This window comes from Trachemys scripta, chromosome 8, assembly GCF_013100865.1.
Source record: "Trachemys scripta elegans isolate TJP31775 chromosome 8, CAS_Tse_1.0, whole genome shotgun sequence".
Classification (NCBI taxonomy): domain Eukaryota; kingdom Metazoa; phylum Chordata; order Testudines; family Emydidae; genus Trachemys; species Trachemys scripta.
In genome coordinates, this window is record NC_048305.1 from 96,856,003 (window position 1) to 96,879,559 (window position 23,557).

Sequence of the window (23,557 nt, forward strand, 5' to 3'; positions counted from 1 at the left end):
ATTCTTTTAACCTCTGATTTCTATAATTATTTTAAAATAAACAGCAGTAAAAATATATTTTAAAAAAGGTCAGGGACCACTTTTTCCAGATAGACCACTTTATACTTGGGGATTCTGATTTGTTCACCTATTTTAGTTTTTCCAAGATTGCACGTATGTCCTCTGGATGATAATTCCAAGGTCCCACTCCACCCTGTAAAGTAAATAAAATACAGTATTGTTCAGATATACTCTATGGGGGAGTCTCCAGGGGTGCATAGTTGACATGGCCATCTCCTGCCCCACCCACCCAGAGGAGTGACCTGAGTGTGTTGCACTGCAACTCTGCTCAGCTGGTAGATGAACCCTTGGGACCCATTGCCAGCTGTGCACAGGTTAGAGCAGCCTGCACCAGAGCCAGCTAGATAATCAGGGAGCCTTAAGTGGCTGCCTAATGGCCACCCTTTCTCCCGCACCAAGCAGAAACAGCACAGGAGAGAGTCTGTCCTAATGTCTTGTGTACAGACTTTTAGCTATATATCAGTATAGTAAATTACACAGTAAAAGAAGGTTTTAACTGCTAGAAAGTTTAATGCTGGAACTTGAAAGATAATCTAAATTAAATAGAAGTAGACTCTTGTAAAAGGGCATGGTCTCCAGTTACCAGATAATAATTAGCACTTTATATATCTAAATACTATGCAAATATTAACTCAAACTTCAAAACAGCCTTGTGAGATAGGTTAGTAGTATTGTCCTCATTTTACACCTGGGTAGACTTTTATGCAGAGGTTAAGGCCAACCAACAAGTTGGGGAAACAGCTGGAGTTAGAATGTAAGGTTTCTTTGTTTCCAGCCCTGTGCTCAGTATGCTTTCACTTTATCTCTTTAGGAAGGACTACATAAATAGTGAGGCAGAGCCAAGACATACATCAAAAATATACATCAGTGCCAAGACTTTTTTGTTGCTAATCATTATTCAATGAACAATGTGCTTAAAAAGAACAGGAGTACTTGTGGCACCTTAGAGACTAACAAATTTATTAGAGCATAAGCTTTCGTGGGCTACTGCATATGCATCCGAAGAAGTGGGCAGTAGCCCACGAAAGCTTATGCTCTAATAAATTTGTTAGTCGCTAAGGTGTCACAAGTACTCCTGTTCTTTTTGCGGATACAGACTAACACGGCTGCTACTCTGAAATGTGCTTAAAGTTAATTGTAAAGTTGTTAAAAATGGAACACAATGAAAAATGTTAATTGTTTGCCCATCAGATATGCTATGGGATATTACATGGGTATTTTTAAAAGTTAAAACCACACTGTAATGTGTTCAGAGTTCATTACCTTATAGACAACCTTTCCTCCTTGCACCAGATAAAGTCTTTCTGGCAGAGCTGCGTATTTTGAACTGCTCAGGTTTTCCATAGTATCTAAAACCACTGGGCATAAAGGATTCTCTTTCAGAAGAAATTGTGCAGCCTTTTTTCGATCTTGAAGGTTTCGGTGATTATTAATAACAATGTTGTTTTTAAAAGCCCATCCATCTTCAAAAAAAAAAAAAAAGGGGGGGGGGGAGAGAGGGAAAAGTGATTATATATTGTGTGTGTACATGCCCCAAAAATCATGTTAAAAGAACATTATCAAGGTTGCAAAGTCAAGCACTAAGAAATGCCAGAATTAGGATTGCCTGTGCAACTTAATTCAGACTGCTTGAGCATATGCATTATGATACAGTTTTCATTTACATGATCACATACCATTGAGAGCACAGGATACACCATTCCCCTGCTCTTTTCAGGTGCTCAAACCCAGCATGGCTCTCAGCAGCCCAGAGCTACATTTGCAGAGAAAGTCTTGCCCAGCCCCAGGCTGGAACATGCCCACTTCAGAACGAATCTTCAGAAATGTAGCTGCTGAAAGTCGTCTCTATTGAGCATGTGCTAACCGTGATTTTTTTTTTAAAGGGTTTATAACTTGGCCAAATTTGGGTGGATTTTCACAGGGATGGCAAAAGGTATATATATCCCTCACACAAATTTCAAGTCCCTACTAAATCTGTCCAAAGAAAAGATTGCTGAATTTTTTAATATGGGCAAATTATATTTTTTTTCCTAGCCTTGTTCTTGGAAACAGCTGAACCATTTTTCTGACATTTAAAAATCCGCCAGCTTGAGGCAGATCCCCAGCATGGTAAATTTCAGCCCAAATGGATAAAGTTTGGCAAAGTTATGAGCAACTGAAAAATAGTTTGAAAGGGGAAGTGTCAGAGAAACTCAACAACAGGCAGTGCTACTAGCCCTGCCTGTAACATTATGCACATTAATCTATATATGATATAATGTCAATAGCTATGTTAATAACCTGAGTAACCAAAGAAATTGCAAGACATTTAAACTTACAGGAAGGCAGTTGTAGCAAAGAGGCGTGGCCTCTCTCGGAGATTGACAGCAAGGGAGGGTCACACGCCTACACAGTGTATTGAGCTCTTCATAAAGAAGATGGGAAATGGGAAACTTTGAGTTTTCATACCACTCTGCCATTCACACTGGAGTAAGTCACTTAACCCTATTTTTCATAACTGTCCACATAATTTTGGGAGGCTTCAATTTTTTGGAGCCCAGTTTGGCACCTAAAGAACAGGATATTGATCAGAGCTTGAGCACTGACAGCTCCCACTATGATCAATGGGATTCTGTGAGTGCTCAGAACTTTTGAAAATGAGAGCATAGGGTTGTTAAGTTGGGCACCCAAGATAAGTGGACACTTCCAAAAATGCAGCCCTTCATTTATCTATGCCTCGGTTTCCCCATCTATAAAACAGGGATGATAATATGCACCTTATATAGATATAAAAGTGAAACACTCTCTCTCTCCCTCTCTATGTATCTATGGTAGGCTTATAATGAAAGGTGGCATCTCATTATCTTGAAGTTCTAGCTGTGTGAATATCCGATATAACCACATAGGGATTTGCTAGCTAGTTTAAAGTGTTAAATTGTAACACCTGTGACAGAGGGAATTATTTTCTTTCCCACATAACTTTTCTGAGTTAAAATACTTAGGTTTCAGAAGATCATTGCACCCCTGATGCTGTAGGTACAATTTGAAATACAGTATATATCGTTTCCAACTGGTAGCCATCAGTGTCCAGGAGTTCTAACCACTCTACTGACTGGCTGCTGCTCACTGCTGTTTCTGGTCCTCTAGATCTCTGATTTCAGATCTCTGGAAATGGGGTATGTTTCTTACAAATTTTAAACTGATTTTGCAAATTAAGATAGTCTGTCTTTCTCATTAATATACAAACAATTGCTGGCACGCACTCACCATTTTATTCCTTCAAATTGGTATGATGTAAATACTATTTAAATATTTTAAATGTAAAATGGGTAACGTAAGCAAGCTTTTTTAAAAACTAGAGGATATGTCATTTTCAGCTGTTCCATAACTATTTAATAGAAATAGGAAGGTGTCACACTTTTAGAATGTAGAGTGCAGAGATTGTGTTCTCAAAGGCCTTCTCTAGCCTGGATAAATGGTGTGGTGTTAGCTAAAATTGTAGTATGGATAAGCAGTACATATTTTTAATTAATATGTGCTAAACTGCTCAAATTAAAGCCTAAAGTCCTCCCTTTCGTACATGTTAAAGGCAGTGTGCCTTGTCTATCATGGACTTCTAAAAACTAACATGTGCTGACTTCATAGTCTAGACAAGGCCCAAATGTGTGTGTTTTTTTTTTTTTTTAACAGTAATGGGAGATGTCAATGATCCTTCTATTGACTGGGTATATGTCACCTCAGGACAGGATCCAGAGGTAAAATGCCTAGACATCATAAATGATTGCTTCTTGGAGCAGCTTGTTATGGAACCCATAAGAAGAGAGGCAATTCTTGATTTAGTCCTGAGTGGAGCACAGGATCTGGTCCAAGAGGTGAATACAGCTGAACTGCTCAGTAATAGTGACCATAACATAATTAAATTTAACATCCTCACAGGGGGAAAATTGTCAAAGAAACCCATCACAGTAGCATTTAACTTCAAAAAGGGGAACCACACAAATATTAGGAAGCTAGTTAAACAGAAATTAAAAGGAACAGTCTCAGGGGTGAAATGCCTAAAAATTGCATGGAAACTATTTAAAAACACCACAAGAAAGGCTCAGACTAAATATAGCACACCCCCTTGTTCTCCCCCCCCCCAAAAAAAAAAGAACAGAGGATCAAAAAAATGCCACCATGGGTAAACAGCAGAGTAAAAGATGTGGTTAGAGGTAAAAAGGCATCCTTTAAAATTTAGAAGTTAAATCCTACTGAGTAAAATAAAAAAAACCTTAAACTCTGGCAAGTCAAATGTAAAAGCATAATTAGGCAGGCCAAGAAAGAATTTGAAGAGCAACTAGCTAAAGACACAGTAAAGTAGACAGTAGTAAGTCACTAGGATAGGGTGACCAGATAGCAAATGTGAAAAATCGGGACATGGGGTGGGGGGTAATTGGAGCCTATATAAGAAAAAGACCCAAAAATCAGGACTGTCCCTATAAAATCGGGACATCTGGTCACCCTACACTAGGACCAGATGATATTCACCCAAGAGTTCCGAAGGAAGTCAAATATGAAATTGCAGATCTACTAACTGTGGTACGTAACATGTCGCTTAAATCACCATCTGTACCAGATGACTGGAGGGTAGCTAATGTGATGCTAATTATTAAAAAGGCTCCAATGGTGATCCTGGCAATTACAGGCCATTAAGCCTAACTTCAGTACCAGGCAAATTGACTGAAAAGATAGCAAAGAACAGAATTATCACACAGATAAACACAATATGTTGGGAATGAGTCAACACGTTTTTCGTAGAGGGTAATCATGCCTCACTAATCTATTAGAATTCTTTGAGGGTGTTAACCAGCATGTGGACAAGGGTGAGCCAGTGGATATAGTGTACTTGGACTTTCAGAAAGCCTTTGAGTAGGTCGCACACCAAAGGCTCTTAAGCAAAGTAAGCAGTCCTGGGATAAGAAGGAAGGTCCTCTCATGGATCAGCAACTAGTTAAAAGCCAGGAAACAAAGGGTAGGAATAAATGGTCATTTTTCAGAATGTTGAGGTAAATAGCGGGGTCCCCCAACTATCTGTACTGGGACCAATGTTGTTCAACATATTCACAAATAATCTGGAAAAAGGGGAGAACGGTGAGCTGACAAAATTTGCAGAAGATAGAAAATTATTCAAGATAGTTAAATCCAAAGCTGATTGCAAAGAGTTACAAACGGATCTCAATAAATTGGGCGGCTGGGCAACAAAATGGAAGATGAAATTCAATGTTGATAACTGCAAAGTAATGCACATTGAAAAACATAATTTCCACTATACATACAAAATGATGGGATCTAAAGTAGCTGTTCCCAAGATCTCAAGATCTTGTAGCTGATCTCAAGAAAGAGATCTTGGAGTCATTGTGGATAGTTCTCTGAAAACAGCTGCTTAATGTGCAGTGGCAGTCAAAAAAGCTAACAAAATGTTAGGACCATTAGTAAAGGGATAGATAATAAGACAGAACATATCATAATGCCACTATATAAATCTATGGTACACCCACAGTGAATAGTGTGGACAGTTCTGGTCGCCCCATCTCAAAAAAGATATATTAGAATCAAAAAAGGTACAGAGAAGAGCAACAAAAATGAGGAGGAGTATGGAACAACTTCTGTAAAAGGAGAGATTAAAAATTCTGGGACTGTTCATCTTGGAAAAAAGATAACTAAGGGGGGATATGATAAGAGATCTATAACATTATGAATGGTGTGGAGAAAGTGAATAAGGAAGTGATTTACATAGCACAAGAACTGGGGGTCATCTGATGAAATTAATAGATGGTTTAAAACAAACACAAGGAAGTAGTTCACACAATGCAGTCAACTTGTGCAACTACTTGCCATTGGATGTTGTGAAGGCCAAAAGTATAACTGAGTTAAAAAAAGAATTAGGTAAATTTATGGAGCATAGGTCTATCAGTGGCTATTATCTCATGCTCCAGGTGTCTATATCTCCAACTGCCAGAAGCTGGGAGTGGACGACAGGGGATGGCTCACTCAAAATTGCCCGGTTCTCTTCTTTCCCTTTGAAGCATCTGGCACAGGCCACTGTTGGAAGACCACATACTGGGCTAGATGGACTGCTGCTCTGATCTAGTATGGATATTCTGATGTGCTTATATGCAGACTAAGATCAGGGCCGCAATCTAGAAAAGACTTACATGTGTTCAACTTTACACATAAGTATCTTCATATTATCTTAAACTGAATGACTTATGTGTAAAGTTTAAGCATGTGCACAAGTGATTGCAGGATTAGGGCCCAAAACTGGTTCTTTACGTTGACACAGTTACTTTGAATTTCAGTAGATTTTTCCTTTCTGTTTGCAGTTTCATTCTTCTCTCAAATATACTGTATATTGAGTCATAGAGTTTAAGGCCAGAAGGAAGGACCAGATCATAGTCTGACCTCCTGTGTATCACTGGCCACCAACACCACCCAGCACTGCCTATTAAACCCAACAACCGAAATAAGACCAAAGATTTAGAGCCCAGAGGTGACTAAACTATGTGCCACAGGCACAGAATAGGAGAGACGCAGGTGCACCAGTGCCCAAAACCCCTGCAGTGGCTGGGAAATGATTAAGTGATAGATATCTAGATAATCCTGGAAAGTGACACGCACCCACATGCTGCAGGGAAGGCAACCCTCTCCCCCAAGGTCACCGCCAATCTGACCTGGCAGAAAATTCCTTCCTGACCCCACATACGGTAATCATTTAGACCCTGAGCATGTGAGTTAGAGTCAGCCAGCCAAACACCTGAGAGAGAGAGAGAGAGAGAGAGACTGCTCGGTGTCCTGGCCATCCTCATCTAATGTCTCATCTCCAGCTATGACCATCTCTGATGCTTTAGAGGCAGGAGATTTAAAAAAAAACACAGACTATACTGGGGGGGAAATATCCTTTCCTGACCCCTGTGGGTGGCCAGCTGAAACCCTGAAGCATGAACTTTTAGGAATATAAAACATAAACCAGAAGCTCCAGAGAGGTTGAGCCCTTCCCCCTACCATGATTCAGACAGAAGGATCCATATCTTTATGCTTCATCATACATTTATATGTTTTGCTTTCTATACTGTACCTGTTGCATGAGCTTCTTCAATATAGATTATAAGGAAATCTGCTATGGAGTTAAAATCTTCAACAAGCTTGTTGAACTCGCTGAATTTGAAAAGAAATGAAGGTCAGGTGCAGCTTCCAAAATTCAGGACTAAAGGCCTGTTGTCTGTAACAGACATGAAACAGTCATGTTAATCGGGTGATGAGAGAAAGGACAGGGTTAGGGTTAAGGCCTGGGCTCAAATCTGGGCTCCATTCTTAGACTTGTCACACACTTCCTGTATTATCCTGGGCAAGTCACACTGATCACCTGATTTTTCAAAGGTGCTGAGCTCTTCTGAAAATCAGGCCATTAGTTTCTCTGTACCTCAGTATCAGTATGTAAAAATAGACAAAGTAATTCTTTCCTTCTCCCACCTTGGCCCTGTCTGGTTTATTCAGACCCCAATCCTACAATAAGCTTTATGAACACAGACTCCTATGCCCACGCAAAGCCCCAGTGGAGTCAATGGGGCTCCATACAGGCGCAGGCATCTTCCCACATGGAGTTCATTGCAGGATCCAAGCCTTAGACTGTAAGCATTTTGGGGTGGCGGAGCTCTGTTTTACTAAATGTATGTACAGCAACTAGAACAATGGGCTCTCAATCTCAGGTGAGGTCTCTAAATGCTACTGTAAAGCAAATTAGTATGAAGGTACTTAAAAAAATATTCTGCATGTTCCTTAAAGAATAAACCCCATGAAGGCCCACATTTTCAAACCAGAATGCCTAAATTTAGGCTCTCAAATGCATTTTTAGGCATCTAATTACAAATGTCTTGCTTTTTCAGAAATGTTGAGTTCCCACAGCTCCAGCTGATGTCAGGGGACGTTACAGATTCTGAAAATCGGTTCCTTTTTATTTAGGTGCCTACATTTTGTCATGGGAACCTAGTTACAGACATCCAGATCTGAAAACTTTAGCCATATTTTTGATAATGCATCCCAGGCTTTCATGATTTAAATGTGATTCGGCAATTTTCTTGTCCAGACAGAACTTTAATTATTCGTTGTTATTATTTATTAAACAACTGCAGTACAAGCCACAGAAGTAAATGTTTCCTGCCCCAGATTGCTTAGTGCTTAAGGGCCAGATCCCCCAAACGCCTATGCATGGACCTAACAAAAAGCCTCTGCACAAATATTTACAGGAACACTTTCTTGTGTTTGCAGGACCTTGATTTAAGAGTGCTTCCAAGAACCTAAAAAAATCTATTTTAGTCCAGGGTCATATAATTTAATTTGAAATTGTATATGATCTCCTTATTGGCTGTGCTTAATTTCAAAATCTGATGCTATCATTTTATCACACTTTGGAAAGGTCTAAGCTTGGACCCACTTCCGAATACATTGTGGATACCTTTCTGATATACAAACCATGCTATATCAATTTTGAAATTGTGTTGTTTGGGGTTTTTAAGCCCTGGTTAATATACTGGGTACTAGACTGTGCAGCTTAATGATTAAGAATGTGTGCTACAAAGATCAAAGTGGAGGACAAAGTACAAACCAAATTTTTCTCTCTCAGCATTATTTTGTAACAAACATCATCCATTTTCTGGACTTTAATCTGATTAATGATGGTGGTGTACAGGCTTTCTCCACTTGTGTATAACAGTATACAAAATATATTAAGTACATGGTTCTGGTTATATTTGCCTCTTCTTTCACCATGACAAGTTATTGTATTGGTTTTCAGTAAACAGATGCTCCCCCCCCCGCCCCACATCCATGACAGTAGGCCACAAATAGCTGTATGCATTAGAAAACTGTAATAGTGCATTAGCAAAGACAAACACATAGATTTTCTCTAAAACCACCAGATGGTTGAGAAACCCCAGTGTTAGAATGTGATATATTCTTTTCTACTTAACAAATCCCTCTGCAGATAGTTACTTTTAATTTAAACTGGTTTGCAGACACTGTAATTGAACCCTCTAACCATCACTTAGTCCCCCAATCTCCAGACAACGTGTCTCAGACTGTTTGAATATAACGGTCTGTTTAATTTACCATCCTAAGCATAAGGACCCAACCTATTTGGATGATTTTACTGACCTTGCATGAAGTCCAAGATGTGATGCATTTCATCCCTGAAGTCTGCCACTGGGGTGTTGGGAGCATTATGTCCTAAAAATGCTTCATCTTCCAGTCTTTTCCACTTCACTTTCAAAACAAAGAGTAAATATTTCAAGTTGAAGAAAGTTGGACCCCAGTTCTCATAGCTGAAATTTGGATTCGTGCTTATGCTGCTCTTTTGCCCCTGTTTTAGAATATATCTTTTCATCATTTCCGGGAACAATATCATCAGCATTTTACCAACAGCAACACACAGCGATACATACAAAAGAATCAAGGTCTTTTGTATAATTACCCTGATTTTGAACATTTTGTCAGAGGCAGACAGACTGCTTCCAAAGGAAAACAGTGTAAGGGAGCTGGAGCAAAGGTAAAGGAGGAGGGGAAATGAGGCTGAGGCTAAGGGGATAGTGGCTGGAAAGTCATTCACGTGTCTGGCCAATTCTACCCTCCCACAGTCCCACTCACGTCAGTGCACAGGGTGTGAATGAGACCAGAATATGGTCCACTACTACACTGTGTCTCTTGAAAATAAATCAGGATGTTAATTGCAATAAAGAATGTTTTATTACTGTTAATTGTATTAATGCACATCTAAGGCTTATTCCGAAATGCATTCCATGCATTACAAATGAGAGGACTGACTACATACTGGATGCTTTTCTGGCAGAATAAAGGTGGTAATAACTTGGGACCCAATCCTGAAAATAAGCACTTGCTTTATTTTACTCACATAGGTAGTCCTACTGAAGTCCCTGGGACTACTTGTGCTTGAAGTTAAGTACATGAATAAATTTCCAAGGTTTGGGCCCTGCCGCCTTAGCTCTTATATAAGAGTTTACATTTTCAAAGCACTGTAGAAACATTAGCTAATTAACCAATAAAGGCTCTATATGTTCAGCAAACATTCCATGATTCCCTGCTATTGTCATTAAAGGCTTAACCCCTTCTTCTACAAATCCTTTCAACATAATTCCTGAAAGAAAGAAGTATTCATATATATATATATATGTCAGTATGATAAAAAATTTATCATCATGAGTTACGCAGCTCACCCCAGTAAATCCTTGCATTCTGGGAATGCTACATAGATTACCGAAAAAACTATTTTAAGAATGTTTTGAAGCCTACAAAAATATCAGGACTATCGCTTGATTCCCTCCTGCCCCTACTCACCAAAGAAATAAAATAAAATCCTATCTGACTTTACAAGTGAAGCGATACAAGAAATAGTCCCTTTTTACAAAAATCTGTAACAATTCTTGCAATAGTTGTTCTGTGAGCTGTGAAGCAGCAAATGGCTGAGGATGTTTACATGTATGTAAAAAGAACAGGAGTACTTGTGGCACCTTAGAAACTAACAAATTTAGTTTTACTCGTACAGATAAATTTGTTAATCTCTAAGGTGCCACAAGTACTCCTGTTCTTTTTGCGGATAGGGACTAACACGGCTGCTACTCTGATACATGTATGTAAAGGTTCTGTTGGCATGAGTGTGTGTGGGGGGGGGTGGGGGGGGACTTGCCCAGCTCGTGCTGGTCACAGCTGCCGAGCACGCTGCCAGCTACTGCTTGTGTATGTGGATTATACAAACCCGCCTTCCCCCGGGGGGATGGCGCAGGCAGACAGACTGCTCCTACTGGTCCCCTCCCCATAGCATGCACTACCTCTTTAAGAGAGAGAGGGCGAGAGCGAGCTGCTGAGCTCCTGATTGGCTGGCGCTACCAATGTGGCTCAGGCCTGTTTTTTTTGGGGGGGGGAGAGAGAGTAGCTGAGCTCCTGATTGGCTGGCGCTACCAATGTGGCTGAGGCCAGTTTGGGAGGGGGAGGGAAGAGAGCAGCTGAGCTCCTGATTGGCTGGCGCTGCCAAGAGGCGCCTGTCGCTTTAATAGGGTGGAGCGAGGGGAGCGGTTAGTTTCTCGTTTCCGGCAACACCAGCTCCGTAGGGGTGGCCTTAGTGCCTCCCGCTTATCTTCTCAGCGCCCGGCCGAGCTTTTGGAGGCCACCACACCCCTCACCCTCGCGAGCCGCCCGGCCCCGCCAGGTGAGCGCCCTGGGCCGGACCGGCTTCTCCCCTCGCCCCTCTCAGGCCGCGGAGAGCCTCCCCCTGGTGTGGGCTGGGGGTGGGGCAAAGGCCGGGTCCCGGTAGCTGTGGGGGCGGGGCTGGGGGTCCAGGTGCTCTGCCCTTTCCCCTGTGCCCAGATCCTTCCTAGTCTCCCCGGCGTGTGCATTTCGGGGGGTGCTGGTAGGGGAGCTACCCCCGTCTCCCTCCCCTTTGTCCCCCACACGGAGGGGACACGTCTCTTCCCCCCCCCCCCACTTCTCCCGGAGATGTTCAGGGTTCCTTGTCCAACTCACCCCACCTGACATCAGCTGAACGGACCATACGTCACCCGTGTGTGACTAGCCCATGTAGGGTGACCAGACAGCAAGTGTGAAAAATCGGGACAGGGGTTGGGGGGGTAATAGGCGCCTATATAAAAAAAAAAAAGACCCAAAAATCAGGACTGTCCCTATAAGATCGGGACATCTGGTCACCCTAAGCCCATGAAGGAAGAGGACAAGTCCCGACCCTCCCGTGGGAGCTGCCTTTCTGTCCCTACAGCGCTGGTTGCTGCTTGTGCCTTAGGGCAAGATGCAGGGACTTTTGGAAAGGGTGGAAACTGCCCCATGAATGTCCCCCTTAACTTGTTCAATCATTGCTATATTGCTTAGTTAAGGATCTTCATATGTCTTCAGAAATGCATTGCACTCTGCAACACTCTTATGAGGTAGCTGAAGTATATGTGCCCACCATGGAAATACACCTTTTCTGGGGTGAAACTAACTATCTAACTGTGCACAGGACAGGAACATTGTACAATAGGTTAGGACAAGAAATGAAGAATATCACATTAATATTAACTACGGTAGGGGGAAAAGAAAGGAAAATGTAACTAGCCAAAGTGGTATTTGGACAGGATATTAGGAATAAGCCCTTACTCTGTGGTATCAGATTTTAATTACCACAAACATCAGAACTGTAGTTTTACATCTCCTTATATGCTTGAGTATAATGACGACATAATATCTAAACTTCTATGTTTTTTCAGGAAATCTTAATACCTTAACTATACTATTCATGCTGAAGAGAGGGGGAAACTACAAATACCTGTTTCATCAATGTATTGAGAGAAAATCTGCATTTTAAAAATATTTTCAGTCACTTATTTTTCATTTTAGATGTTTAACTTTTGATCTGCTATTCAGATATTTTAAAGTTCTGAATACTCGTTCTAGAGCCTAGCGAATGAATGGCGACTGTGGATGATTTAAAGTTTCAAGGTAAATTGTCAAATTACACTTGTTAATTGGGCCAAAACTTTCATGTTAAGGAAAATGAATAAGTGACAGTAATTGATTCTTTTTAAGTGGTTGCAGCCTTTGCTTTGGGTCCCTGTGAATGTGAGTTTAAGTAACGCAAGTTTACACAAATAATGTCTTTAACTGTTTCACTCTTGCATAGCATCTTTTTAGATGAGTATCTCAAAGCACTTAGGTGATTAAATGTTATTTCTATCTTGACTGAAAACACTGGTTACACTTGTGTAAATTCGGAGCTTAAGCTGAGCAGAACTGGCCCACTGGGTGCAGAGATGAGAACATTCTCTCCTATACATAGGATCAGACCTTGAAATGGATATAGTGTCAAACTTATTTTTAAAGATAAAGTTATTTCTAAATTAGATATCTTTGAGGGCTAAGGCTGTCTAATCATAAATCTGTTCTGCACGGGCAGCTGCGTGCACCAGTGTAGGGCCCCACTTGACAGCTTGTGGATATAAAGGTCTGTCCAGTGCCTCTGACTGAAGGATGGGGACCTAAGTCTGTGATATATCGTTAGCGCACACAGAAGGCAGACTAGTTGGAGAGAAGGCACAGCACTCCATTAACTGAACGAGCACCCAGCTTAATCTGAGCTAGTTGAGGCTTTAGGAAACAATTCACACTAGGTGTGCCCACGCTAGTAACATGGACCCTAAGGCCTTGTCTACACTACAGAGTTTTGTCGACAAAAGTCAGTTTTCATCGACAAAACAGTGGAGGTTTATACTCTACAGTGCTCCTTCCACCCACAAAACTCTCCTGCTTTGTCAACAAAATAAAACCACCCCAGCGAGAGGTGTAGAGCTTTTTGCAACAAAGGTGTATTGACAAAAGTTATGTCTACACTGTGCATCTTACAATGGTGCGGCTGTGCCACTGCAGCCGCGCTGTTGTAAGGTGCGCTGTGTAGCCGCTCTTTATCGCTGGGAGAGAGCTCTTCCGGCGACAAAATAAAACCATCTCCAATGAGGGGTGGTGGCTTTGTCACCAGGAGCATGGCTCCCGCGGACAAAGCGCTGTCCACACCAGTGCTTTTCATCGTTAAAACTTTTGTTGTTTGGGGGGAGGGGACGGGGAGGAGGGTATGTTTTTTCACACCCCTAAGCGAGAAAAGTTTTAAGGATAAAAGTGTCAGTGTAGCCACTGCACTTGGTTATGTCACTGTAAATGGCCTCCGGGAGGTGTCCCACAATGCCCATCCTGACCACTCTGGTCAGCAGTTCAAACTCCGCTGCCCTGTACCCAGGTACACCGGTATCTGCCTCTCCCCCTTTAAAAGCCTGGGAATTTTTGAAATTCCACTTCCTGTTTGCTTGGAATGGAGAGCTCACATCGCATATTCGCAGCTGACCATGGTGGCGCCATGCAGCAAACGCTTTCCCGCTTGGAGCATACTTGGGTTGTTGATCTGCTGGCTCTGTGGGGAGAGGAGGCTGTGCAGTCCCAGCTCCACTCCAGCCATAGGAACTTTGTGGCATGTTGGATAAGGACTACGAACGGGACACACATCAGTGCCATGCAAAGATAAAGGAGCTCAAGCAGACGTACCAAAAGGCAAGGGAATCAAACCGTTGCTCAGATGCTGCACTGAAGACCTGCTTCTATAGGGGGCTGGATGCCATCCTCGGCGGTGAGCCCACCACCACCTCTAAAAGCCCCGTGGATACTTTGGGGGGCCTGGAGACAGCAGACAATGGATTCAACCCTGAGAATGAAGTGGTGGACAAGGAGGTTGAGCTGGAGGATGAGATGGGACAGGCAACAGAATTGTCCTGTACCGTGGCAAGCCAGGATCCCTTCTTGACCCAGGAGGGTTCGAGCCAGTCCCAGCACTCCATCTCTGGCACACATGATGCAGGAGAGGGGAGCTCTGGTAAGTGATCTTTTTGAGTTGATGCTGCTTGGCTGTATGAGGAATAGCTGTCCTTTGCTTTGTTATATGCTAGAAGTGAGCTGAAGGATAGAAATATACACAACTAGCTGTGTCTGCGCGTGCTTCACGTTCCCCTTTGCAGCTACGCAGTAGGGCGGATCAGTATGTTAATGCACATCAAGATTTCACAAGAATCCTCCAGAGAGATCTATAGGAAACTTTCCTGGAGGTACTCGCCAATCCTCTGCTGAAGGTTCCTTGGCAGAGCTGCTTTATTCCTTCCCCCATTGTAGGAAACTTTTTCACACTAATTGGCAATCACTTGTTTAGGGACCAAAGTGGCAAACAGGCAACCAACATAGGGACCAGGTCTGAAGCTGCACGCCTGCAGGAGATGTACCCTTGCATTCTTGCTTACGGTCAGGAGTGAGATACCGGTTTCAGTGACCCCCCCTCCTGTAGAAAATGGTGGCAGAATTTACAATTTTGTCCTTAGTCGTTTGCAGTGATCCCCTTAAAAAACCACCTAGATCCTTTGGCCTATCTTTAGTCCCCACTTTCCCCCTTGCTCCCGGCTGACTCACCATGTTTAGGGTGTTCCCTTAGCTATGTTCTGGCCAAGGGACAGTGAGAGATTATTTCATATTTTAAAAGGTGTATTTTACTATCATAGTTTGATGCTGTCATGATTCGATGCTGTCAATACACTAACAATCATGCTTCTGTTTATTGTTTCTTGTGCTTCTGTAGATGTGGCCTTCAGGGGAACCCCCTACACACTGACGGTGTGGGTGAGGAGGAGCCAGGAGGACATGTTTCGAGAGGTGCTCCAATCCTTAGACACCAAAAAACAAGAACACAGGCCGTGGAGAGAGACAGTAAATGAAAATTATCTAATACCCAGGACAGGAAGGAGAGCCAGGAGCAAATTTTAATGGGCAAGGAGCGGATGATAAAAGTGAAAGAGGAGGAGCAAAAGGAGATGTTGAAGTCCCTAATTATGCTGCAGGGGCTGTTGAAAAATGGTGTGAAATGCAATCTGAAGCCCATGGAATGATGGGACAGACAAAACTGCATCATGGGATGTTGAGCCCATACCCATGATGCACTGCGATCCACTCCACCTTCCCACAACTCCTAGCTGCAGAAGGTAGCGAATAGCACAGTGGGATAGCTACCCACAGTGTACTGCTCTCTCTGTCAGTGCTAGAGCATCAACTGGGGATGCGCTCCACTGACAGAAGGAGCATTGTGTGAACATACACAAGCAATGTAGTTATAGTGGTTTTGGATTGTTTGTGTAACTTGCATCAACAAAACTTTAGTGTAGACAAGGCCTAAGGATTGATGAGATATCCGTCTTAAAATGAAGCTTTTTTTTTTTTAATTAAACCTTGAAAATACCACCTTTTTTGTAATGTGCTTATTTTCAGAATTTGATGATGCAGCTAACTTGCTGGCAGGAAACCCAGATGCCACCACAATAAGTATTGATGAGCCTAGTGAAAACCCCAAGAATCAGTATGGCCTTCTGCAAGACTCTAGGAGAGAGGAGGATGACGAGTTACTGGGGACTGATGACTCAGATAAAACTGAGGTAATAATAACACGTCTATAATGCCCCCATCAACATGATGTATCTAAATACCCTTTACAACAGTCAACACTTTTATCAGGAAGGAACAGGGAACTTCCTTGCTGGCCCTGTCAGTACTGATGGAAGTGCATACTTTAATTCCCACTTACACCTATTATAAGGTGGAGACTGGAAGAAGCTCAGATGTAGTTGACTTCAAGAGACTTAGTGGTAATACAGTATAGGTGGTGGGTTGAGGCTTTTAGACTTGAAAGGCTAGTTGAACAAGACATTTAATTATTAATGGAAGTTATATTACTTGTAAACCTCCTCACCAAAAAGGAGGTAGGAATCATAAACTATTTGCACATCTAGAATATGCAACCCCATAGAAAATATCTTCTGTTGTTAACAAACACCAGAGAAAGAGAGAAATAATTATCTTACTTCCCATTATTCTAGCTATGGTGTAAGTAATATTATTGGGCTTTCAATGACTTACTAAGTAAAATGGATGATTGTAATAATTTCTATTGAATTATCTTTCCTATCTTCAAGTTACTTGCAGGACAGAAGAAAAGTGCCCCCTTCTGGACATTTGAATACTACCAGACTTTCTTTGATGTGGATACATACCAGGTTTGTAATAATAGTAATCGCTTCTTGGCCTTTTGGCTGAGGGGTGAAAACATTATTAATATCTTACTTCACACAAAGGGAATTATAGCGGTTTAACAGTTTTAACTGTAGACTAATATTTATAGATGCTTTATAGTTATTTCATAGTGCATTTTCTTGTTTTCAGTAACATGATTATATTTTTTTCCTAGGTCCTAGACAGAATAAAAGGCTCGGTTTTCCCAATACCAGGAAAAAACTTTGTAAGACTATATATCCGCAGCAATCCAGATCTTTATGGTGTGTACCAATTGTCACATTAATATTATTTAATAGCTACATTATTGAAGTTCATTCTTTTGTTAAAATTAGTTCTCCTGTGCCCCACCCTTGTACTATCTTGTTAAATTGATTTGTTTCCATTTAAGGTCCTTTTTGGATATGTGCCACATTAGTCTTTGCCATTGCTATTAGTGGTAATCTTTCAAATTTCTTCATCCATCTGGGTAAACCTGCATACCAGTATGTGCCTGAGTTCAGAAAAGGTGTGTAAGTAGTTCTCATTCTTGTTTCCTTATCTCTTATAACTTAGGTTTGTCTTTTAAACAAATACATCTGTACGTAGAAGTCATAGCTTTGCTTTGTCGTAACTTTTTAATAACTGTCTCTTTCCACTTCAAGACAGATGCAAAAATAATTAAAGTTGTAGGTGAATAGACATCTCTTGATAGTGTTCATGTAAGAAGTTAAATAGAATTTCAGCAGATCATACAGTAATAATCACTCAGTCCACTTAACAAAGGGCTTGAAGTTCCTACTTCAGGCTGGGATACAAAATCAGTAAAGGAAGCTTAACCATTATGTGTTGCTCTAATGACGTTAGAGAGTGGGAAAGCAATTGCCTGCTCTTTGGCTGTCCTTTATATCGTGAAAGAGAATGCAATACCTATAAAAGAACACTTGTTTTTAAATGCATGACATGTTTAAAGGACTACTGTCAATTTAAAATAAATTAGTTAAAAATAGCTTCAGATGTTACACCTCCTGAGAGCTCCTCCCAGTTTTAGTGGTCCTTAGTATCCTTTTTGTATTTTTTTTTTTAAGTGGGTTTTTCTTTCCAGTGTTCCACACAAATGGCAAATTGACTACCCACAGAAAATACTGAAACTGATGTCATTTTTATATAGTCAAAGCAAAAATACTGAAAACAGAAAAATAAACTTTCCCCTATAAGCTTAAGTATTAATTTATAGTAGTGGTAGGCTTTTTTTTTTTTTTTTTTTTTTAAAGGGACATAAATGCAAAAGTTGCCATTGTTCCTTAAAGTAATCTTCTTTTTTTTGTAATGTTAGCTCTTCAATTAGAAGCAAAACATTAAATTAATGATGGTGTTTAGTATTACTAAATCTCTTTAATGTTTCTTTACAGTGTCCATAGCTGCAACAGCTATCTATGCTTATGCTTGGCTGGTTCCTCTGGCTCTCTGGGGATTCCTTATGTGGAGAAATAGCAAAGTTATGAATATAGTCTCCTACTCATTTCTTGAGATAGTGTGTGTCTATGGCTATTCACTCTTTATTTATATTCCAACAGCTGTAAGTATGGCCTAAAGAGCATAATCAAATGTATTATGAAAATCTCAGGAGTCTTTATTAAATGTTGTCAGAATAGAAAATGTACATGGATGTGTTGGCTGGTGTATGTTTTTACCTCCCAATGAAAAGATTGGCTGGAAAGTACATGACATTCATATGTGTATCCTGTGAGACATGAGTACTCTAACTCCTTAAATTTATGTAACAGGCTGCCTATTGTGTATTTATGCCACATAAATTAGATGGGATATTAGACCTTCTCATTTGTGATATTTTCCTTCAGTGGCTGCAGCCTACAGGACATAGAGTTGGCACCCTAAAAAATGTCCACAGATTTTACCACCTACATTAGTATTCGTCATTTTAGAGAATATCTCAGGGACTAGTAAATTCTTTCAAACCAGTGGAACTCTTTTTAAAGTGCTCTCACTGTAAGCTTTAGTTGTTCTTATTTAATACAATTATTTCATTGGTTCTAGCTAGTAAGCCTTGGTACTGATACAGCTAATGGAGTCTCCTCTTAGCTTGGGGTGATAGAAACCTTGATGTTTTGGTGCCAAATGAAGCATGAATAGTACTTGCTAACAGTCCTGATGAATGGATGTGATCTATGGCGCTGTAATGCTATAAACAGTGACATAAATAAATGTATCTTGATATTTAAGAAGGCCTTTTTTTACTCTCTCTCTTTCTCTTTTTAAACAGATTTTGTGGATTATTCCACAAAAAGCTGTACGATGGATCTTGGTAATGTTTGCTCTGTGCCTTTCGGGGTCAGTTTTAGTAATGACATTTTGGCCTGCTGTTAGAGACGATAACCGAAGGATTGCACTGGCTACTATGGTGACGGTTGTACTTCTTCATGCCCTGCTTGCTATTGGTTGTTTGGTATGATAATGTTCTTTCTTAGCGTCTAAGATATATATTATTTGAGTTTAAATCAATCTGTACAGTAACAGCTTTGTATTACAATCACGGGGGTTTGTGGAGCTTTTTGTTTAAGCAGATCTCTTGATAATTGCAAAGCATAAACATAAGGATGCTGTTCTGAAAAAAATCTCAATACATGTGGCAGGCATGAATATTCAAACATAGCACAAAGATTTTTGTAGATCTCTCCCCTAGTGTTTCTACACTAAAAGTAGCAATGATGGTTACATTTTTAGCATAAATTGTTCCTCAGATAGCAGTCTTAAGTATACCTTGCATTTATGACAGCAACCTTTTAAAGCATTAATCTGTATCATATGCAATTAACATCTCATTCAGGTAAGTATAAAGATTATTCTTTTAAAAATTATCAAATGTTCAATATATATTGTTTTGTACATACTACTTACACATAATTAGAAATTACAAAGCTAAGACACAAACTTGCTATCTCAGTAAAAAAACAGGAAAATCTAGTGCTAAGTGTAACTAAGAGAACATAAACTACTTCTACTTTTTTTCCCTTTTTGTACAAAGCTGGGGAGGCATCATCCAAGCTTCAGGTTTGATTCTTTGCACCACAGGTTCAAACTCAAGAAGGTCCATTTAAACCCTTTAGCCTTCGGAAGTACATAAATTCAGTACAATGCAAATTATAACGTATGGAGGTCATAATCCTGGCTCCAATGAAGTCAATAGGAGTTCTGCTATCGACTTCAGAGGGGCCAGGATTTCACCAGCAGTCTCCAGCGGAAGTTCAATGGGGTCTCTGTGTGGTGGGTATTTTTGTTTTCTTCTCCAACAGTAAAGTAACAAGCAACCAAATAAACTGACATCAAGCTCCTGCCACAGAAACTCTTTAAATTAACAATATGACTTTTTGAAAAGAGCTAAAATTTGCCTAAATGCTAAAACTGTACCTCCATAAAATATAACTTGTGAAAATGAACATGTCAAGGTGAAGTTGTCTTGTTTCTAACTCACTCTCACTCCCATCTAATAATGTAGGCATACTTTTTTGATGCTCCTGACCTGAATGTTCTTATACCTACTGCAGCTGCTCAAAATGGAACAATAGTAGCAACAAAGACTCAGTAAATAAGGTAAGAATTAAATCTAAATTTTCAGCTCTAGTCACTTTTCAAAAATCTTGCCAATATTAGGAAGACAAATGTCTGGGGCCCTTTTTGCTGAACTTGTGTTACTGCAAGTAAGTTGGAAAGAGTCTGTGGGTCTTCTTAGAAATGTTGTGCTGATCTGTACATGTATACCATTCAGTATCCTATCATTTCCCTAAGATCAAGTGTTGTATTATGGCTATTAAAATAACTCTTCCTTAGATGCTTTACCTTTTCTTGAAGTTTACCCTCAGTAAACAAATATTACCAAAACAAAATTCTACTTAATAAATATTTATCTCTAAGAGTTTTTCCCCCACTTAAAACTATGTACTTGCTGAAGGGCTAATGGAGGTTATTAAAAGTAAATACATATTGTGCAAACCAAATTCTTTAAAAAACAAACAAAAAAAATTAAGGGATTATAAATTGTATCTTTGTTTCATTAATATTCAAATCAGAAGATAGGGGAATATCTAACCTAACTTCTACACAATAGTTTTCAAAGCACCAGCTCCTGTATATAGGTAGATTGATGTTCTCTCTGAACATTTCTCTTAGTCTCTGAGGCATATGGACTGAATTCCATGTATGGGATGGTGTGAATTCTTGCTTCTTGATGGCCAGGGATACTGCTGATGCCAAACACTTGGATATAGAATAGGGTTAGAAGGTATGGGAGCTGGTCCACAGAAGGCTGAAGACCAAAGGTGGGTGGGTGGGTGTGAGGAAAATTAGTAGAGCATTCAGAGTAGCAGCCGTGTTAGTCTGTATCCGCAAAAAGAAGAGCAGGAGTACTTGTGGCACCTTAGAGACTAACAAATTTATTAGAGCATAAGCTTTCGTGGACTACAGCCCACTTCTTCGGATGCATCCGAAGAAGTGGGCTGTAGTCCACGAAAGCTTATGCTCTAATAAATTTGTTAGTCTCTAAGGTGCCACAAGTACTCCTGCTCTTCTTTTTGCGGATACAGACTAACACGGCTGCTACTCTGAATGCTCTACTAATTTTCCTCACACCCACCCACCCACCTTGGTCTTCAGCCTTCTGTGGACCAGCTCCCATACCTTCTAACCCTATTCTATATCCAAGTGTTTGGCATCAGCAGTATCCCTGGCCATCAAGAAGCAAGAATTCACACCATCCCATACATGGAATTCAGTCCATATGCCTCAGAGACTAAGAGAAATGTTCAGAGAGAACATCAATCTACCTATATACAGGAGCTGGTGCTTTGAAAACTATTGTGTAGAAGTTAGGTTAGATATTCCCCTATCTTCTGATTTGAANACAGCCCACTTCTTCGGATGCATCCGAAGAAGTGGGCTGTAGTCCACGAAAGCTTATGCTCTAATAAATTTGTTAGTCTCTAAGGTGCCACAAGTACTCCTGCTCTTCTTTTAGTAGAGCATTATTAGTACTTGTTCTTAGACTTCTTCTTCTCAATGTAGCCAGTTAATCCTAGCAAAGATCAGACACAATCTAATTGCCCTTACTTACCGCGATTATCAATAATGAATAAACTGAAGATTTTGTGTTCCTCCAAAAAGTAATTTATCCCAAGTGACTAATAGAATTCTGAAATGCTATGGTAGAATTCTTTTTAGACACAAATGCATGTACACACTTTAATCTATTATCTGCGGAGAATTTTCACATTGATAGGTGCTACTTCTCTGTTTTTCAGATTACAACACCTTTGTTTCCCATCTGTACAGTAATTTTTATTTTAGATATTTTTTCACTGAAGAAAATGGAAATTGCAAAAACTGAAAAAGAAGGAAGAGCTAGTGCAGTTACATGACTCATGGACATCTAAATGCTCATCAGAATGCTAGTAGACTTCTAATACTGTTGATTTTATTCCTTGTACAGAGATTTTCTTTTTTCTTAATTTCTACATACCTTGCACTCATTGCAGTGTATGTCTCAGAATAAAATGCTCCAGAGGGTGGTTTTGAATTTTAGTTCTTTCACAGGTGAGAGATGTTTGTTAATGATCTTTTTTCCAAAGAGCTTGTATAATTTCACTTCTGTCAATCTATTGGGATAAACATATTTCAGGTCACTTCATTTGACAAGACTAAATTACAAACCAGCATGGAGGAGAGAATTTTGCTGAATTAGTTATAAATCACACTTTTAAAAAATATACTTGTTTTTAAAAGACCATTTTAAGGTTGTACATCAAGCATTTAAGGCCAGACTGAAGGGTTCCCAGGCAACCTTTATTGGGCCCCCTTGTGTGTATGAATTGATAGTACATGATTGTGTAATTAGGGACAATTTTGCACAGGACCCCAGCCTCATTCTGTGAAATCAGCAAATGGTTACTTTCACTATTTTTATCCCTCACATTGCATTATTTAATGCATACTATCCAAGCTCTACATTTGATATAAAATTAATAATTTCATCCTGGGGGTTTCTCTCACCATAGTGGGTATAGCTACCTTTTGAGATAGAGGTGAAACCTCTGGTTTGAGGCGATAGATCCGTGCTAAAAATAAAAATGTAGCTGCTGTGGCACGAGGAGTTAGACACACCTGCAGGTGACTATCATCTTGGAGGGGTAGCTGCTCATGCCATCGTGGCTGTATTTCTGTTCGTAGTGTACCAGCTAGATGAAGACTAGCATGTGTATGTCTCAAGATGGCAATTTATACCTCCAGACTGAAGTAGAGACATACCACGGAATGCCTTGTATGCCTCTGTGAGATTAAGTGGTAATATTGTCCCTATTTTACAGATGCAGAGATGAGCCAGAATTGTCAAGTGTGTCCTATCTTCAGGTTCCTAATTTAAAACACCTAAGCTCTATTTTTTTTTCCTGAATACTTTATTTTTATAGCAGTTCATATGTTCAAAACAGTTCTTGACTTCAGTTGCAATTATGAGCATTCAGCACTTCAGTAAATCTGGAACCAGGTAACTCAGGTTAGGGACTCAGATTTTTGAAGGCTTACAGGTTGGCCAAATGTGGGGACTTTCACAGGGACTGCAAAAAGCATATTTCTGGCACCAGCATGACCACCCTGCCAAATTTCATGTACCTGCTCCAAGGCATTAAAGTGTTTAAACTTAAAGGGGAGGGGGCCTACATCCTCAGCATGAGAAACTTGAGTCTAAACAGTTTGGCAAAGTTATAGGCTAGAGCTAGCTCGGATTTGTTCAGCAAATAGTGACTGTGCCGAAAACTGTAGTTTCTGGGCAATCAAATTTATTTGTGAA

At 40.3% G+C, this 23,557-nt stretch overlaps 2 protein-coding genes across 6 annotated transcripts; one reads left to right on the plus strand and one right to left on the minus strand.

The window, feature by feature from the left end:
• Positions 1-67: 67 nt before the first annotated feature.
• On the minus strand, positions 68-9,649 carry DIO1 (iodothyronine deiodinase 1). 2 transcript variants are annotated; one of them, XM_034778642.1, is made up of 4 exons: positions 9,229-9,644; positions 7,154-7,297; positions 1,324-1,523; positions 68-193 (listed from the first exon to the last, which is right to left on the minus strand). In XM_034778642.1, exons 1-4 carry the CDS (start codon positions 9,557-9,559, stop codon positions 128-130), a joined length of 741 nt encoding a protein of 246 aa, XP_034634533.1. In that variant the 5' UTR covers positions 9,560-9,644; the 3' UTR covers positions 68-127. The 2 variants fall into 2 exon arrangements, with proteins under 2 accessions (XP_034634533.1, XP_034634534.1); XM_034778643.1 differs by lacking the exon at positions 7,154-7,297 and having other exon boundaries at positions 9,229-9,649.
• Positions 9,650-11,157: 1,508 nt separating this feature from the next.
• Positions 11,158-22,288, plus strand: YIPF1 (Yip1 domain family member 1). 4 transcript variants are annotated; one of them, XM_034779531.1, is made up of 10 exons: positions 11,158-11,293; positions 12,342-12,573; positions 15,922-16,085; positions 16,623-16,703; positions 16,895-16,982; positions 17,111-17,227; positions 18,111-18,277; positions 18,983-19,165; positions 20,216-20,310; positions 22,014-22,288. In XM_034779531.1, the coding sequence occupies exons 2-9, from the start codon at positions 12,543-12,545 to the stop codon at positions 20,303-20,305; spliced, it is 921 nt and encodes a 306-aa protein (XP_034635422.1). In that variant the 5' UTR covers positions 11,158-11,293; positions 12,342-12,542; the 3' UTR covers positions 20,306-20,310; positions 22,014-22,288. The 4 variants fall into 4 exon arrangements, with proteins under 4 accessions (XP_034635422.1, XP_034635423.1, XP_034635424.1 ...); XM_034779532.1 differs by having other exon boundaries at positions 11,159-11,293; positions 12,472-12,573; XM_034779533.1 differs by having other exon boundaries at positions 11,162-11,293; positions 12,529-12,573.
• Positions 22,289-23,557: the final 1,269 nt, after the last annotated feature.

What these genes read in the sequence shown, in the direction of transcription:
- DIO1 (XM_034778643.1), bottom strand. Translation starts at nt 9,559, where the DNA reads ATGTTCAAAATCAGGGTAATTATACAAAAGACCTTGATTCTTTTGTAT. An exon ending in CATCTTGGACTTCATGCAAG is followed by an intron (nt 1,524 to 9,228) that starts GTCAGTAAAATC and finishes TTTTTTTTGAAG; the next exon opens with ATGGATGGGCTTTTAAAAAC. An exon ending in GAGGAAAGGTTGTCTATAAG is followed by an intron (nt 194 to 1,323) that starts GTAATGAACTCT and finishes TTTACTTTACAG; the next exon opens with GGTGGAGTGGGACCTTGGAA.
- YIPF1 (XM_034779530.1), top strand. Translation starts at nt 15,174, where the DNA reads ATGATTCGATGCTGTCAATACACTAACAATCATGCTTCTGTTTATTGT. An exon ending in ATGACTCAGATAAAACTGAG is followed by an intron (nt 16,086 to 16,622) that starts GTAATAATAACA and finishes CCTATCTTCAAG; the next exon opens with TTACTTGCAGGACAGAAGAA. An exon ending in TGTGCCTGAGTTCAGAAAAG is followed by an intron (nt 17,228 to 18,110) that starts GTGTGTAAGTAG and finishes GTTTCTTTACAG; the next exon opens with TGTCCATAGCTGCAACAGCT.